The sequence below is a fragment of the Littorina saxatilis genome, linkage group LG6 (assembly GCF_037325665.1).
Source record: "Littorina saxatilis isolate snail1 linkage group LG6, US_GU_Lsax_2.0, whole genome shotgun sequence".
Taxonomy (NCBI): domain Eukaryota; kingdom Metazoa; phylum Mollusca; class Gastropoda; order Littorinimorpha; family Littorinidae; genus Littorina; species Littorina saxatilis.
The window spans coordinates 33,652,409-33,666,128 of NC_090250.1; the positions used below are offsets into that span (position 1 = coordinate 33,652,409).

The 13,720-nt window shown below is 42.2% G+C and overlaps 1 protein-coding gene across 1 annotated transcript; it reads left to right on the plus strand.

The window, feature by feature from the left end:
* The first annotated feature begins 3,372 nt into the window (after nt 1-3,372).
* Nucleotides 3,373-7,986, plus strand: LOC138967985 (uncharacterized). Its single transcript, XM_070340547.1, has 6 exons — nt 3,373-3,382; nt 3,663-3,688; nt 4,242-4,296; nt 4,513-4,644; nt 5,415-7,643; nt 7,886-7,986. The coding sequence occupies exons 1-6, from the start codon at nt 3,373-3,375 to the stop codon at nt 7,984-7,986; spliced, it is 2,553 nt and encodes an 850-aa protein (XP_070196648.1).
* Nucleotides 7,987-13,720: the final 5,734 nt, after the last annotated feature.

Here is a 13,720-nt window from a genome sequence, read left to right on the forward strand (position 1 = left end):
AGAAGAACACATCTCCCACATCGAGCACAGTCCACTCTCCTCCAACAACGTTGTGTTCTTCAGCGACGCAAAGTCAGTCCTGCAGGCCTTAGACACTGCCAGAGACAAAGAACTGAATGACCTGTCATCCGCCTTGACCTCCCTGTGCAGAGCCCACACAGTCGTGCTGCAATGGGTCCCCTCTCACTGCAACATACTAGGCAACGAAGCCGCAGATACTCTGGCAAAGGAGGGCACTACGAAGGACCAGAATGACACATCAACCACCTTCAAAGAAGCCAAGACCATCATCAAGGCCAAGCAACACAAAAAGTGGTTGCAGCAGCACCCACACTACAACAAAAACGACACCTTTCACCTGCTCACAAGGTCTGAGCAGGTCCTCATATTCAGGCTGCGGACAGGCCACAACCGAATGAACCACCACCTTTTCACCAAGTTCAGAATTGGCCAGTCAGACCTGTGCCCTTGTCAAACAGGCAGCATGACAACGGAACACCTGCTGCAGACTTGCCCACTACACGATGGCCTCAGGAGCCAGATCTGGGCGGAGGCGACCACGGTGCAAGGGAAGCTCTGTGGCAGTCTGGACGACCTACAGCGCACGGCAACATTTGCGCGGAGAACCGGCGTTTCCATCTGAGTGATCGACAAGAAGAAGAAGAAGAATTAAAAACAAGCTCTGAAAATTAAAAATATAAAAATTATGATTAAAATAAAATTTCCGAAATCGATTTAAAAACAATTTCATCTTATTCCTTGTCGGTTGCTGATTCGAAAAACATATATAGATATGATATGTTTGGATTAAAAACACGCTCAGAAAGTTAAAACGAAGAGAGGTACAGAAAAGCGTGCTATGCAGCACAGCGCAACCACTACCGCGCTAAACAGGCTCATTAATTTCACTGCGTTTTGTACGAGCGGCGGACTACGGTCATTGTGAAAAAATGCAGTGGGTTCAGTTTCATTCTCCCACAGCTTGACTAAATGTAGTAATTTCGCCTTACGCGACTTGTTTTTAAATTATGAAAGTTGAAACCCACGTCACGAAAGTGAAACCTGCAGTGTCCTCTTGCGTAGCCATTGTGATTTAATAAAAGGGGAGCTTAACAAAATTGCTTGATTTTTTTTCATTTAATAAGTTGCTTTATGATTATTTCCCTTAGTATGGATCATGGATGTTTTAATTTTCCTTTGTAATGGATCAATCACCAAATACCCAGCTCCAGTGATGAAAGTGTAAGTGTAACTGTTGGGGTCGGCAGAAAAAAGGGTCAGTTGTGTCACCATGTTGATGATCGTAAGTTTGTGCTTAATCTATGAATGCACATACATCTAATTTTTGAAACGGTCTTGTCTTGTCTTTTGTTTCTTTACACTAAGTGGTGAAGTAATTTTCTTTTTCCATGTACTACTACTACTAGTACATCAGAACTGACTTTGTTGCTTGTTTTGTTTGCAGTATGATCGTCCATTCCCTCATGATGATGTCATTGACCTTTGCCACCACCATGTACTACTACTACTACATGTAATACATCAGAACTGACTTTGTTGCTTGTTTTGTTTGCAGTATGATCGTCCATTCCCTCATGATGATGTCATTGACCTTTGCCACCACCATGTACTACTACTACTACTACATGTAATACATCAGAACTGACTTTGTTGCTTGTTTTGTTTGCAGTATGATCGTCCATTCCCTCATGATGATGTCATTGAACTTTGCCACCACAAAATTATTCGTGACAATGGTGAGTGTGATGGAAGGAGTTGACTAAAACCACGTCTTCTAGAGAGTGGGGATCGAGGGGGGGAAGAGCTATGATATGAATAATTCATTTGTTGCATTACTCACCTTCATGTTAATTTTGCCTTCACCTTGATTTCAAATGATCACATTAGTCATTACTGATCAACAACATCATGATAATGAAGTGAGACATTTTCTTAAATTTCACTTTGTTTTTAACAGGTGCAGTGAAATTTATGCCGATCAGGAAAATTGGCTGCATCTCCCAAAGAAAGCACCATGGTTCAAGAGCAGGTAGGACAAACATTCCATTTTGATTGTTACTTTCAGCTTAGTGTTGGATTTCAGGATTTATACTTCTACAGTAGACTGAAGAAACACACACAAATACAGGAACGCACGCTTGCAGTTGCACCCCCCTACCCACCCCATCCCACACACACAAATAGAAGAGCAGGAGGTACATGCCAATGATCCCATATTAACTTTCGGATAGTGTTGCACTTGCAGATTTTTTGCCTTGGAGTATAATGGGTTAGGCCTAAAAAAAAAATAGGTGTGGTTACGGTAACCCGACCTACCCTATTTTTAGGGGCCGACCCTGTAACTTTTTATTACATTTGTCAAAAAAAAACACACAAAAAAACCGAGTGCAGAAAATGAATGAAAGCGAAATCGCCCGAGTCGCACACTTATTTCCCTGTCAAGTAGGTTTAATTTGTACACATTAGAAAAAAAAAGTTAAAAAAAAAAAAAAAGTGATTGCCTACCTTCCTACCCTATTTTTTTTGGCTATGTTACCGTAACCACACCTATTTTTTTTGTGGCCTTATGACTTTATTTTGTGACCTCTGGCAGCTAAAAGTAATCATGATGGGTCAAACTCTAAAAGGTTTGACCGAGTCGTGAGTTTATACATGAATGTAAGTCCAATGAGCAAAATGTATCGCATCACTAACAGATTGTGCCTTTCGTCAATTAAATAGCTAAGTAAATACTAATGTGAAAACATCCATCCAAAGGGTCACAAGACACCATTTCAAGTCCAGTAGTTTATTACCTCAGTAACCGAAAAACCTCAAGGCAATTTAGGCAACGCCAGCCTCGTCAGCTATGGCCTCATCCACATCCACATGACAGCAATTGACAACCATACAGCTTCATCACTAATTTGACTAAACCACGCTTCTCTCTTGGAGTCGAATGGAACAATGGCCGAAAATGGAGGGGAAAAGTTGCAAAATTGCAGGATAAGCACTGTCTTATCCTGTAGCCAGAAGAACCTAGTTCCTTGCACTCAACTACTTTCAGCGCCTCAAAATACTATAATTATTCATTAATAACATAGGAGAAGGTTCCAAAATATTAACTTTAAATGTTTTAATACAAAAAGTACATTATTGCTTATAAATTTTTGTATCCCTACACAAGACAGACATTTTCAGGGCAGGGGAAGACAAGAACACTGGTCACACCAGAGTTATCCTCAACACAGAAGTGTAGACTAAGGAGTAGTGCAGGGGAGATAATCAAAATTTGTATTTAAGGGACTCTCTTTGCAAAGTGACTGCACCACTGGAATAAATGAAAATAAATCTCAAGATTTAAACAGTATCATGTACACAGGTAAATGTGAACCTCTTACACTAAGTTTATGAATGTTTGCATGTGAATTACTACAAATCTAAAACTGAAGATGGAAAAGTCTTCAGAGTGATAGGTTGTGTTGTATTGAGTATTGTTATGCAAGAGTTAGTATGAACTTTGACTTTGAGAACAGAATAACGGCAAACAGAGAATTAATCACATTATCTTCTTCTTTTCGATCGCCGATCACACTTGGAGTCCATAATGTGATTATGTCTAATAGTAATAATATGGAAATACTGCATTTATTTTGTTTCAGAGACACCATCTCCCTTGGAGTCTCTGGTAAGTCATTGCACTTATACTAAGTTATAGGAGTACATATATATAGCAAGCATAAATGTAGTTACATGTAGTAAGTTACTCACTTACTGTGCATACAACTGATTTTGATTTTCACAGTACAGTATGTTTGATTATCTGAAGTTTTTGACGGAAGAACATAATTTGTTGTCCTGCTGGGTCATGTTTAATTTGTGAGTGTTTGCTGAAAATTTGTGAAAAGACAGAAACAAAGAAAAAGACAGAAACAAAGAAACAAGTGCATAGACAAATATGCCCTTCATGCCAGGAATATAATGGGATGGATTGGTGAATAGAATAGAAGCTTGAATGGTAATACTACTACATGTAGTGCCATATCAGCACATCAATGATAAAGCTTAATGGCTGAATGATTTGTGGTAATTGTGTATTCTTTACCTTTCAAAAGAAATTAATTTAGTTGAGTTATGCATACTGTGCATACACATGTGTATGCATATTACGTGATAGGTCATCTTTTCCAGACACGTGTACTTTGTTCTCATGCATTCTGCTTTGCTTTCTGTTTCTTCAGGTGGAGAGCAGGCTTGATACTAGATCTCCTGTATCTGAGAAAAGTTTCATCTCAGGTATGTGTTACAGTTAGTGAGTTACCTACATCAGTACATGCCTTCATACTTCCTTGCCTTCCCTCTGTGGATGTTGCTTTAAAAAATCTGTTATCTTTTTTTCTGGAAAGTCTATAAAAAAAAAGGAGGGGGGAAGGGGGCACTGTACCTGAACATTATTTTCTTTAAATCTAATGATAAATATTTCAGTACAGAAATGTTGTGTGTCTATCACAGTCAACTGCAGCCGGTACGTGACAGACATTGGTGTGGAAAGTGAGCCAAGCGATGCAGAAACCATCACCTCTGGCAGCGATGACAACGACAGTGATGATGACAACAATGGCTCATGGGAAGAGGAGAGAACAGGTGTGTGTGTGTGTGAGTGTGTGTGCGTGCGAGTGTGTGTGTGTGTGTGAAAATTGACCGCACTGAGTGACTGCAAGGATCTTTCTATTTCTTCTCTCAGCTGACTAAAAACGGGTGAAAATCAACAGTTACCATGTGTTGATTGTATAGATCGTTCTTACGTCAAACATAATGCATGTTGACCAATCTATTATGGCAGCAGGTTCCAGGGTTATGCAGGGATCTTGTTTCATTGATCCGGTTCAGTCAGTGTGCAAGGAATTTGCTTACAGTTCCATTAGTGAAAAAACCAGAAAGGTTAATAAATTCTTCCTTCACTTCTCAGACATACAATTCTGACATCTCCAGTTTTATGGGAAAAGAAAGGTGGTGGTCTGAGGGTCACCAAAGGCCCCAAGTGTGGTCTAGAGCATGAGTTCATTTGGCCAAGACTTGAAGGGTGAAGAAGTACTTCTACACTTCTGTTAGTCAAAATCAGCACTAAAAAGTAGGTACATACCAGTCCTGTCCTTGAAGTTGAAACATGTATTTGGTCACAATGCCATGAAGCTTGAAAATGTAGTGTTACCTGTCTTGGGAGAACCCTGGGACTGACTGAAAATGTTGCTATGTAGCAGGGGTTCTCTTGCAAGGGCAACACTTTGGTAAGGTTAACAGGACAAGTCTTTTATTTCAGAGGTGTCCTCTCATCAGAGGGGCCTTGCATCACAGGTATTACTGTAACACTTAAGCAGTTCTGAAGTCTTGACTTTGCCTGATGTCTGTTACAGGATCTACTCAGTCAGCGTCAGAAGAGGAAGACGATGCAGGGAGGGGAGCAGACTGGTACATGTCGGAGCCGGGATCTCAACAAGCGTCTGAGCTCAGCCCCGAGGAGGAAGGAAAATGGCTGAGCCTTAACAGGCAGGAATATCTCAGCAGGCGGCAGAGAAGAGGATATCACACAGACAGACAGCACGAACATGGACATGGGCAGACCAGGGCCAGTCATCATAACGTAAGGCACGAATCAGCTGAGAAAAGGATGGGGGCTCATTCTGCAGAACCAAGCTTTGCTCATCACAGAGCTCACACCTCACTTATGTCTGGCTCCAGACACGGAATGTTCCTTCAGAGCACAGGTCATCAGACACACAGGGGGGGTCCAGCCAGAAGAACGCTGCAAAGTTCTTCATCAACACCCAGTCCTCTGAAAGATCGTGTCGGTCTACCCAGACGTGTTGTTCCAGTTCAGCTGTTTCAGCAAGAAGAAGAGTCAAAGACACAGTCTTCGGACGGGTCTGTGAAAGTGGTAACAGATGAATTCTCTGAAGATTCCACTCACGACAAAGAGCCATCAAGAGAGTTGTTATCGTCGTCTTCATTGTCTGATGCTGGAGATGAGGTGGACTCTAGTTTTTTGGCTGGTCCGCAAAAAGGACTCATCCATCCTGGGATTCAGCCAATCGTGAGTAGAGCACCAGCATCACAGAAAGATAGTTTCTTTGAGCGCAGAGGGAACTACGCTTTGACTGGCATGACTGCAACCCAGTGCCATACTCGCGCACAGGAAACAGGAGCTGCGCTGAATGAAGGAAGCACAACCTCAGCAGATACTAGGTCTACAGCTGGGCTTCTGCAGGGGAGTAGGTACAATGTGCCATTTCACCTTCAAACTTTTGACACAACTTACACAGTTTCACCACAGAGTTCTCCCAAGAGAACTGTTTTTGACTCCACTGACATGTTCCTGATGAGTTACTGTGAGAAAAGCACTTCCAAGACCAGCTCACCCAGTAAAGAGAGGCTTATGGCTAAAGCTCCCAGCGAAGGCCTTTATCACTACAGAAGAGTGCCTCTTCAAAGTGAGCAGGACACTAGAAATACAGGAGATGTGGAGGCAGAGTTAAGCAATCAAAACAGTTTGATTAAAAGAGCAAATGATGTGGAAATTGGTCCAGGTCATGACAGTGAGCCCCTCAGACAGCAGCGTTCTTCTGTGATAACTGCTGGCAAGAAAAATGTGCCAGAAGTGAGGACAGGGAAAGCCCTACCTCATGATTCATCATTAAGAAGTGCTGAGGACATTTTGCCACCAACTGGAAATGGATACAAAGCAAGTACAGACATGACTACAAGCGGCATCGGCTCTCAAAGCTCAACAATGATTTTATTAACACCAAACAAGTCTGACTCACCATTCAAGCCATCTCATGGGTCTGTGGAAATGTCTCCTTTGGTGGAGATACAAAAGAAACTGGAGATTTTAGCGAAGAACATTACTCCTAGAAAAGCATCATCAGCATCTTGTACACCGAGCAACGCAGAAAAAGACTGCAACAATGCACGTGGAGACAAAACGTATTGTTTTGGTACTTCTGATGGTGGTGATAAAAATGATCATGGAAACAGAACTCCGGCCAAACTCGTACCCAGCGATCCTATAAAAGCAAATTTCTCCAGTCCGTGTAAACCTGTTTCCTCTGCAAACACTTCCTTTGTTCCCTTCACTAGCCCCCTCCCCTTGGTGAAGATTGAGTCGCCTCAACAGTGGCTAGAAGTCAAACGCAGGTTTCGGCCTACATGCAAGCCTATCTCTGCACAAGAAATTAAACAGGTTTTGGAAATGCCAAATGCAACGTCTGTGCTCACCTTCCTGAAGCAAAAATACTGCAAAACAGAACCATCTTCTCCTTGTCATGAAGAGAACAGTAATGCATTCTTACAGTCGGCTGTGCAGTCAGAGACTGTTAATGTCAGACCATCGATTTTTACACGGCAGTCTTCATTTACAACGAATGGCAAGGTGCTGGCATTCACTGAAGAGAGATCAACAGTACGCATACCAACTGAGCTGGTAGACCCAAAGTCCACCCAGGTAAACCAAGAAAGTTCAACGGTGAGGCGTTCATCAACTCCAAAATCCAACAGAAAAGCAATCCCACTGTCTGGGATCAGCTCACCAGACTCTACACCACACCGTGGAGAAGGAGGTTCTCAATTGTTCCGTGCCAGTCCGGGTGAGATTTTTAGGCTAACCATCACCACTCCCCCGCAGCCAGCAAAAGAACGGAGCAAAGAAGTTGACTTTGAGGCAGACGACAGCTGCAATCATTCAGAAGCTGCTCATTGTCGGGCTAGTGCTGCTGTTGAGAAGCTAAGGACACATCACTGCAACAATGAAACATTCTGTGTGAGTTCTTCTCCCCCAGACCGTCGGTCAGAGTTGAAATCACAAGTATCAGGGGATGCACATGTTCAGCCTTCACCATTTTCAGCGGAACAAGAATCCCTGACTTTGCCACAGTTCCCATCAGATCAACCCCAGCGTCAAAACTTGTCACTGGATTCATTGCAAGATAATGAGCAGAGAAGGATGTCTGGATCTGCAATACATGAAGTATTTTTGAAACTGAAGCTGGCCAGTGAGACAAAAAAGACATTCAGATCTGCTGCTAGTGCACATGCGAACCAGCAGTTGCAAATCATGGATGAAAGGAGCGTGCAAGGTGCCAGGCAAAGTCAAAACTCGAGGAGTGCACCTATCCGCAAAGAAGGAAGGCAAAACCTGCCTGAGCCAGAGCAGGGGCACAGTCCTAGTACTCCTACACACACTTCTTCCAAGCCTCATGACGATTTTATGGATTTTCTGTCAGACAAGGACTGGTCACTGCGTCGCCAAGAAAAATTCCTTGCCAGCCGAGAAAGCACAGGAAGTCCATTGTCATTACTTAGTAAGCTGGATGCAGCAAAGGGCAAAGCTTGTGGACAAACACAGAACAGTGTGGGAAGACGAAGCGGGGCATATTCTATGAATACTTTGTTTGATTTTGAGGGCGTTGGTTCCCCTGAGAAGCTTTCTGTGCGCACACTGAACCAACAAGCAATACCGACAGCTGTTCCAGGAACTGTGCTGCGGGAAAAAGAGATTGGTCATGAGAAATCTAATGAAGATTGGCTATCTCCTCGCCCTTGGAAGCCCTCGCCAATTTCAGCTCCTAATCTCTCAGTTCAGAATCGCATATGTGGCACTAGCTCACTCCCGAGTTTGACCCAGAACTGTGCAGCCCTGTCACGACTCTTGCTAGTCTCTCCCACAGGCAGAAAACTGTCGACCGGAAGTGAGACTGAAAGACAGACATCTGGTACAGTCAACAGTGACGACACCCGGTCAATCATATTACCAGTTTCCGGCAGTAGTTTTGGACGCCAGACAGGATCCAGCACAACTGGATTCCGTGGACTTGCCTCAGAAAAGGCTGCCTTGCCAAAGAAAACTGTGAGCAGGAATGTTCTTTTGTCAAACACTGGCAGCCCTACGCAAGAAAGCAGGACACACAAGTCAGCTTCAGCTTCTAGACCAAGTACTCTGTCCATTGCGGAGGGCAGTTTGTCAACACAGAAGTTATCATCTCGAGAAAAGCAACTCATTGAGTCAGAAGACTCAGGAAAATCATCAAAGAAAGATTTGTCCACAGCAAAAAGCAATATTGCTGAGACACTTTCTCATGTCAAGGATTCCACTCAAACTGTTGGTCAATTAATGAGCAGAGGTCCTGACTGGACTATTTTCAAGTCACGAAATCCAAAATCAACAGATAAGCCTATAACTTCTGGTACAAGACCTGGGTCTCAGCAGACACACTCAACAGAGCGTGTAGTGTTTAAACCTTCAAGCTGTAAAGGGAGCAAGATGATTCACATCAGCAGTCCTCGAGCCAATGAGAAGCATGTACAAGATCATCGTTTCTCCTTCAACTCTGTTCACTCACCATCTGCGGTTGCGCCCAGCAAACGTTCTTTTGAACAAGACTTTGTTAGCTCACCCCTCAAGAGAAGAAGGCTCACCACAATCCACGCTGTGAGCACGCCTACCAAGACTGGCCTGCCTAGTCCCGTCATGTTTGACATGGACGAGTCTCTGTCCACCATAGCTGGAGATAACAGTGACTTGAATAACACTGTGCACAGCACTGACGATTGCACGCTGGATGATCCTAATAGTTGCAGTGACGAAGAAGATGAGATAACTTTGATTTCAGTGGATGTTTGATTTGAGAATATTTGAGGATAAACAAGAGTGCTGGGCTGATTCCAGAATAAGTTAAGTGCTTGTTTGATTTCAATTCCAGAATAATCAAGAGTGCATACAAATATTTGTTCTCTCACACAGACATTTTTTAAGCATAGCCAGGTGCTGATGAAGATATATGACTGGCTTTCCTGAAGTGTGTGTCTGATTTTACTGTTCCATATTGATAGTGGAGAAAGTTAAAACAATGCTTGTGTATCTAGCAGTTAACAATAATAAACAGTCAGGCCTGGGAATGATACACCTTTCGTCGTAAATACGACGAAGTCCTTTTCTTATTGTGTAAGAAAAGAGCCTCCGTGTGCCCTTAGAAATGCTTAAAACGCAAAATATTCCCGTCAGTATGCCCAAACCACTTTTCCTCATTCCCAGGCCTGAACAGTACAAAATGACAATAGACATTACTGTGATGTGCACCAATCTGAATGTTTGTGAAAAGTATGTTTCTTGTTCGTGTTTGAGATGTGCATAACTGAAAGTGTAAGAGAAGCAGAAAGAAGGATGAGAGGAAAAGAGTCTTGTGCTGCTTTGTTAACCTTTACCGGATCATGCTTTGGACTACACCTGCATCAGTAGGAATAGCATAGCACGCGAAATACGCAAGGTAGCAAAACAAAACAATCTATTCAGGGTAGATAATTAGTTTGACTTTCTTCTCGAATGTCAAAGTTTTGCCTATTGTGATTTCTTGTCAATTTTTCATTCGGCTCTTCCGTTTTTGTCTAGTCGATTTTGAGGGTACCCTTACTTGAGCGGCGGTCACGTGATCCCTGTAAAAGAAATATTTAATCCAAAAGGTGATCCTGGAGGTTAAGTGAACAGTCTTAACTGGCATATAGTTTTAATGAAATGACACAGGGATTAATGCTTTAATTTGGGTTTGAAATTTGTCGCAATTATTTTTTGGCCAAGTTTATAATTGTGCATACATGTATTGATGGAACTCAAATCCTACTGGGCTGTGCAAGTTTTTTTCTTCTTCTCTTCTCTTCTTCCAGATCAGACTCCATTCTGATAATCATCGGTCCACGGCTATTGCCAGTTTCTCTCTGACAGCATGCTGAATTATTGCGCGAATATATATCAAAACAAGAATACAGAGTTATCTCCTATATGTTTTTCGCGAGTACTGATCTAAATTTGAGATCAGTGTTCACAAAACGATTGCAGATTGGCCGACTTCGACAGTGATCTCCGTTCTGGTCTTCACAGTTATGATAAAGACATCGTTAGAAGGTCAAAACAAGTCGAAATTTTGAGACTGCTGTCGGAAGGAGACCGTGATATATGGTTGCATCACTCTCAACTGGTTACAGAAAAAATCGTCTGCTCCGGCGCGCGCTGAAGCCAAGGTTGATTATCACGTGACACTTTAGAGTTGTTTGCACAGTAAATACATCCGCGAAAGATAGCTCGCTTGAAACTGTCTTACATATCAATTCCTTTGTAATTTAAAAATTACACAACACCATGAAAAATCATTATCGACGATCGCGAATCTGCTTATATCCGTCATTACAAAAATATCTTAAGTATATATGTAAAAAATCGATTTCTTACCCTATCAGGGATAGAATGAGACCCGAAGGGAAGTAACTCATTTTTGACCTGAGTTCAGGATGGATCAGACTCGGAGTACTGATTCAACAGTTATCAAGTTATCAATGAAGTTATCAAGGGATCAAGCTTTCTAACCTGGTTTTCCAATAGACGATTTTGGAAATAACTGTCGGGTTTGTGTGGGTTGTGAAAAGTTGAAACTTGAATACACTTGTTATTGAGAAGAACATTCCCATTGACAAGGAGCACACGCGGAGACACACCCCTCGCTATTCTTCTTCTTCTTCTGCGTTCGTGGGCTGAAACTCCCACGTACACTCGTGTTTTTTGCACGAGTGGAATTTTACGTGTATGACCGTTTTTTACCCCGCCATTTAGGCAGCCATACACCGTTTTCGGAGGAAGCATGCTGGGTATTTTCGTGTTTCTATAACCCACCGAACTCCGACATGGATTACAGGATCTTTTTCGTGCGCACTTGGTCTTGTGCTTGCGTGTACACACGTGGGTGTTCGGACACCGAGGAGAGTCTGCACACAAAGTTGACTCTGAGAAATAAATCTCTCGCCGAACGTGGGGACGAACTCACGCTGACAGCAGCCAACTGGATACAAATCCAGCGCGCTACCGACTGAGCTACATCCCTGCCCACCACCCCTCGCTATTGACTGGCCTATAATTTCACATAGAAAATGTTGCATCAACAAAGCAAAACAAAAGCAAGAGCGTTCACTCTTTAACACCCCATACAAACCTGACAGTTACTTCCAGAATTCGTTATTGAAAGACATTCTAATAATTATGTATATTTTCATGTATATAATATTATAACAATATTAACATGATTTATATCCTGTTTTGTTGTTATTTTTTTCACGATGAGATGAGTATTTGTCTGTTGGTATGTGTATTCTCAAAAATGTAATTATTTTTTTATGACATGAAATCGTTTTACATTGAAATTGTTTTAGAACTTTGAAGAGAAATTCTTCGTCATGTTTTGTTCTCTCATTGCAAACACTCAAAAACTTGAAACTGTCGCTTATTCTTCATGTAAACCTGTGAATAATTGCAAGGAAAATGTGTTGACCTGTATGTTTTTATTGCTTATATGGTGTGTAAATACCCAAGCTATGTGTAAATTCTCCATCATTGTTGACTTTCAACTAGTGTTTTGTACTTCAACATGTATTTAGCAACCAGATTGTTCATGGCAACCTGCTATCAAAGTGAATAATTATGTGACAGTTTATATCATAATTAGTACATGTTGTACAGTAAATAGATAACGCCTCGTTTTGATTTTCCCCACTGTGCTTCTTTGCGATCAAGATTGCTTCTTTGCGTTCAAGATTGCTTCTTTGCGTTCAAGATGCTCTTGCATTGTTGTAAAATACTTGCATTATTTGTAATGTTATGCTTGCATTTAGTATTTTAGTGCAGTTGAGATTATGTTAGTGAATAAACCCTTGCATTATATCCATTCTAGTCACCCTTAATGATTTTGGTGTGTGTGTGTGTAAGAAATAAAGTAAATCTTACTCCTACATTGTACCATGAACCACAGGAGCTTGTATGAAAGCGCTGGTCGATCGAAGTATCCTACTCCTTTACCCTTCCTGTACTATTTCTACTACAGTATTATTCACTATTAATAGTAGTAATAGTACAAGAAGGATATAGGAGTAGGATACTTCGATTGACGTGCTTTGATAAAAGCTCCTGTGGTATGAACAAAGATGAGCAAATGATCATCGGACACTTTATTACACATGACAGGGAGACTACTGCGTCAACCATCACAGCAGGCTCTGCAGTTGTTGGCCTTAGATAGCACGAGCTATTTGTAGCCGACACCTGTGAATCGTAGAGTTCTGTTTGTGATAGGGTATGGCTTCTGCAGTCGCCTTGTATGTTCTTGGTAGGGCGGGGATGTAGCTCAGTCGGTAGCGAGCTGGATTTGTATCCAGTTGGCCACTGTCAGCGTGAGTTCGTCCCCACGTTCGGCGAGAGATTTATTTCTCAGAGTCAACTTTGTGTGCAGACTCTCCTCGGTGTCCGAACACCCCCGTGTGTACACGCAAGCACAAGACCAAGTGCACACGAAAAAGATCCTGTAATCCATGTCAGAGTTCGGTGGGTTATAGAAACACGAAAATACCCAGCATGCTTCCTCCGAAAACGGCGTATGGCAGGGTAAAAAACGGTCATACACGTTAAATTCCACTCGTGCAAAAAACACAAGAGTACGTGGGAGTTTCAGCCCACGAACACAGAAGAAGAAGAAGAAGTATGTTCTTGGTTGCCTTTGTGTAACCATTATTTTATAGGGCTAAATATTTAGCTCTGACATTCTCAATCCTGTTTGATTGGACTTCGCCTCCACAGGTGATTGTTGTGTTCCGACACTCGGTTACACACACAAAAACATCACACATACTTTCA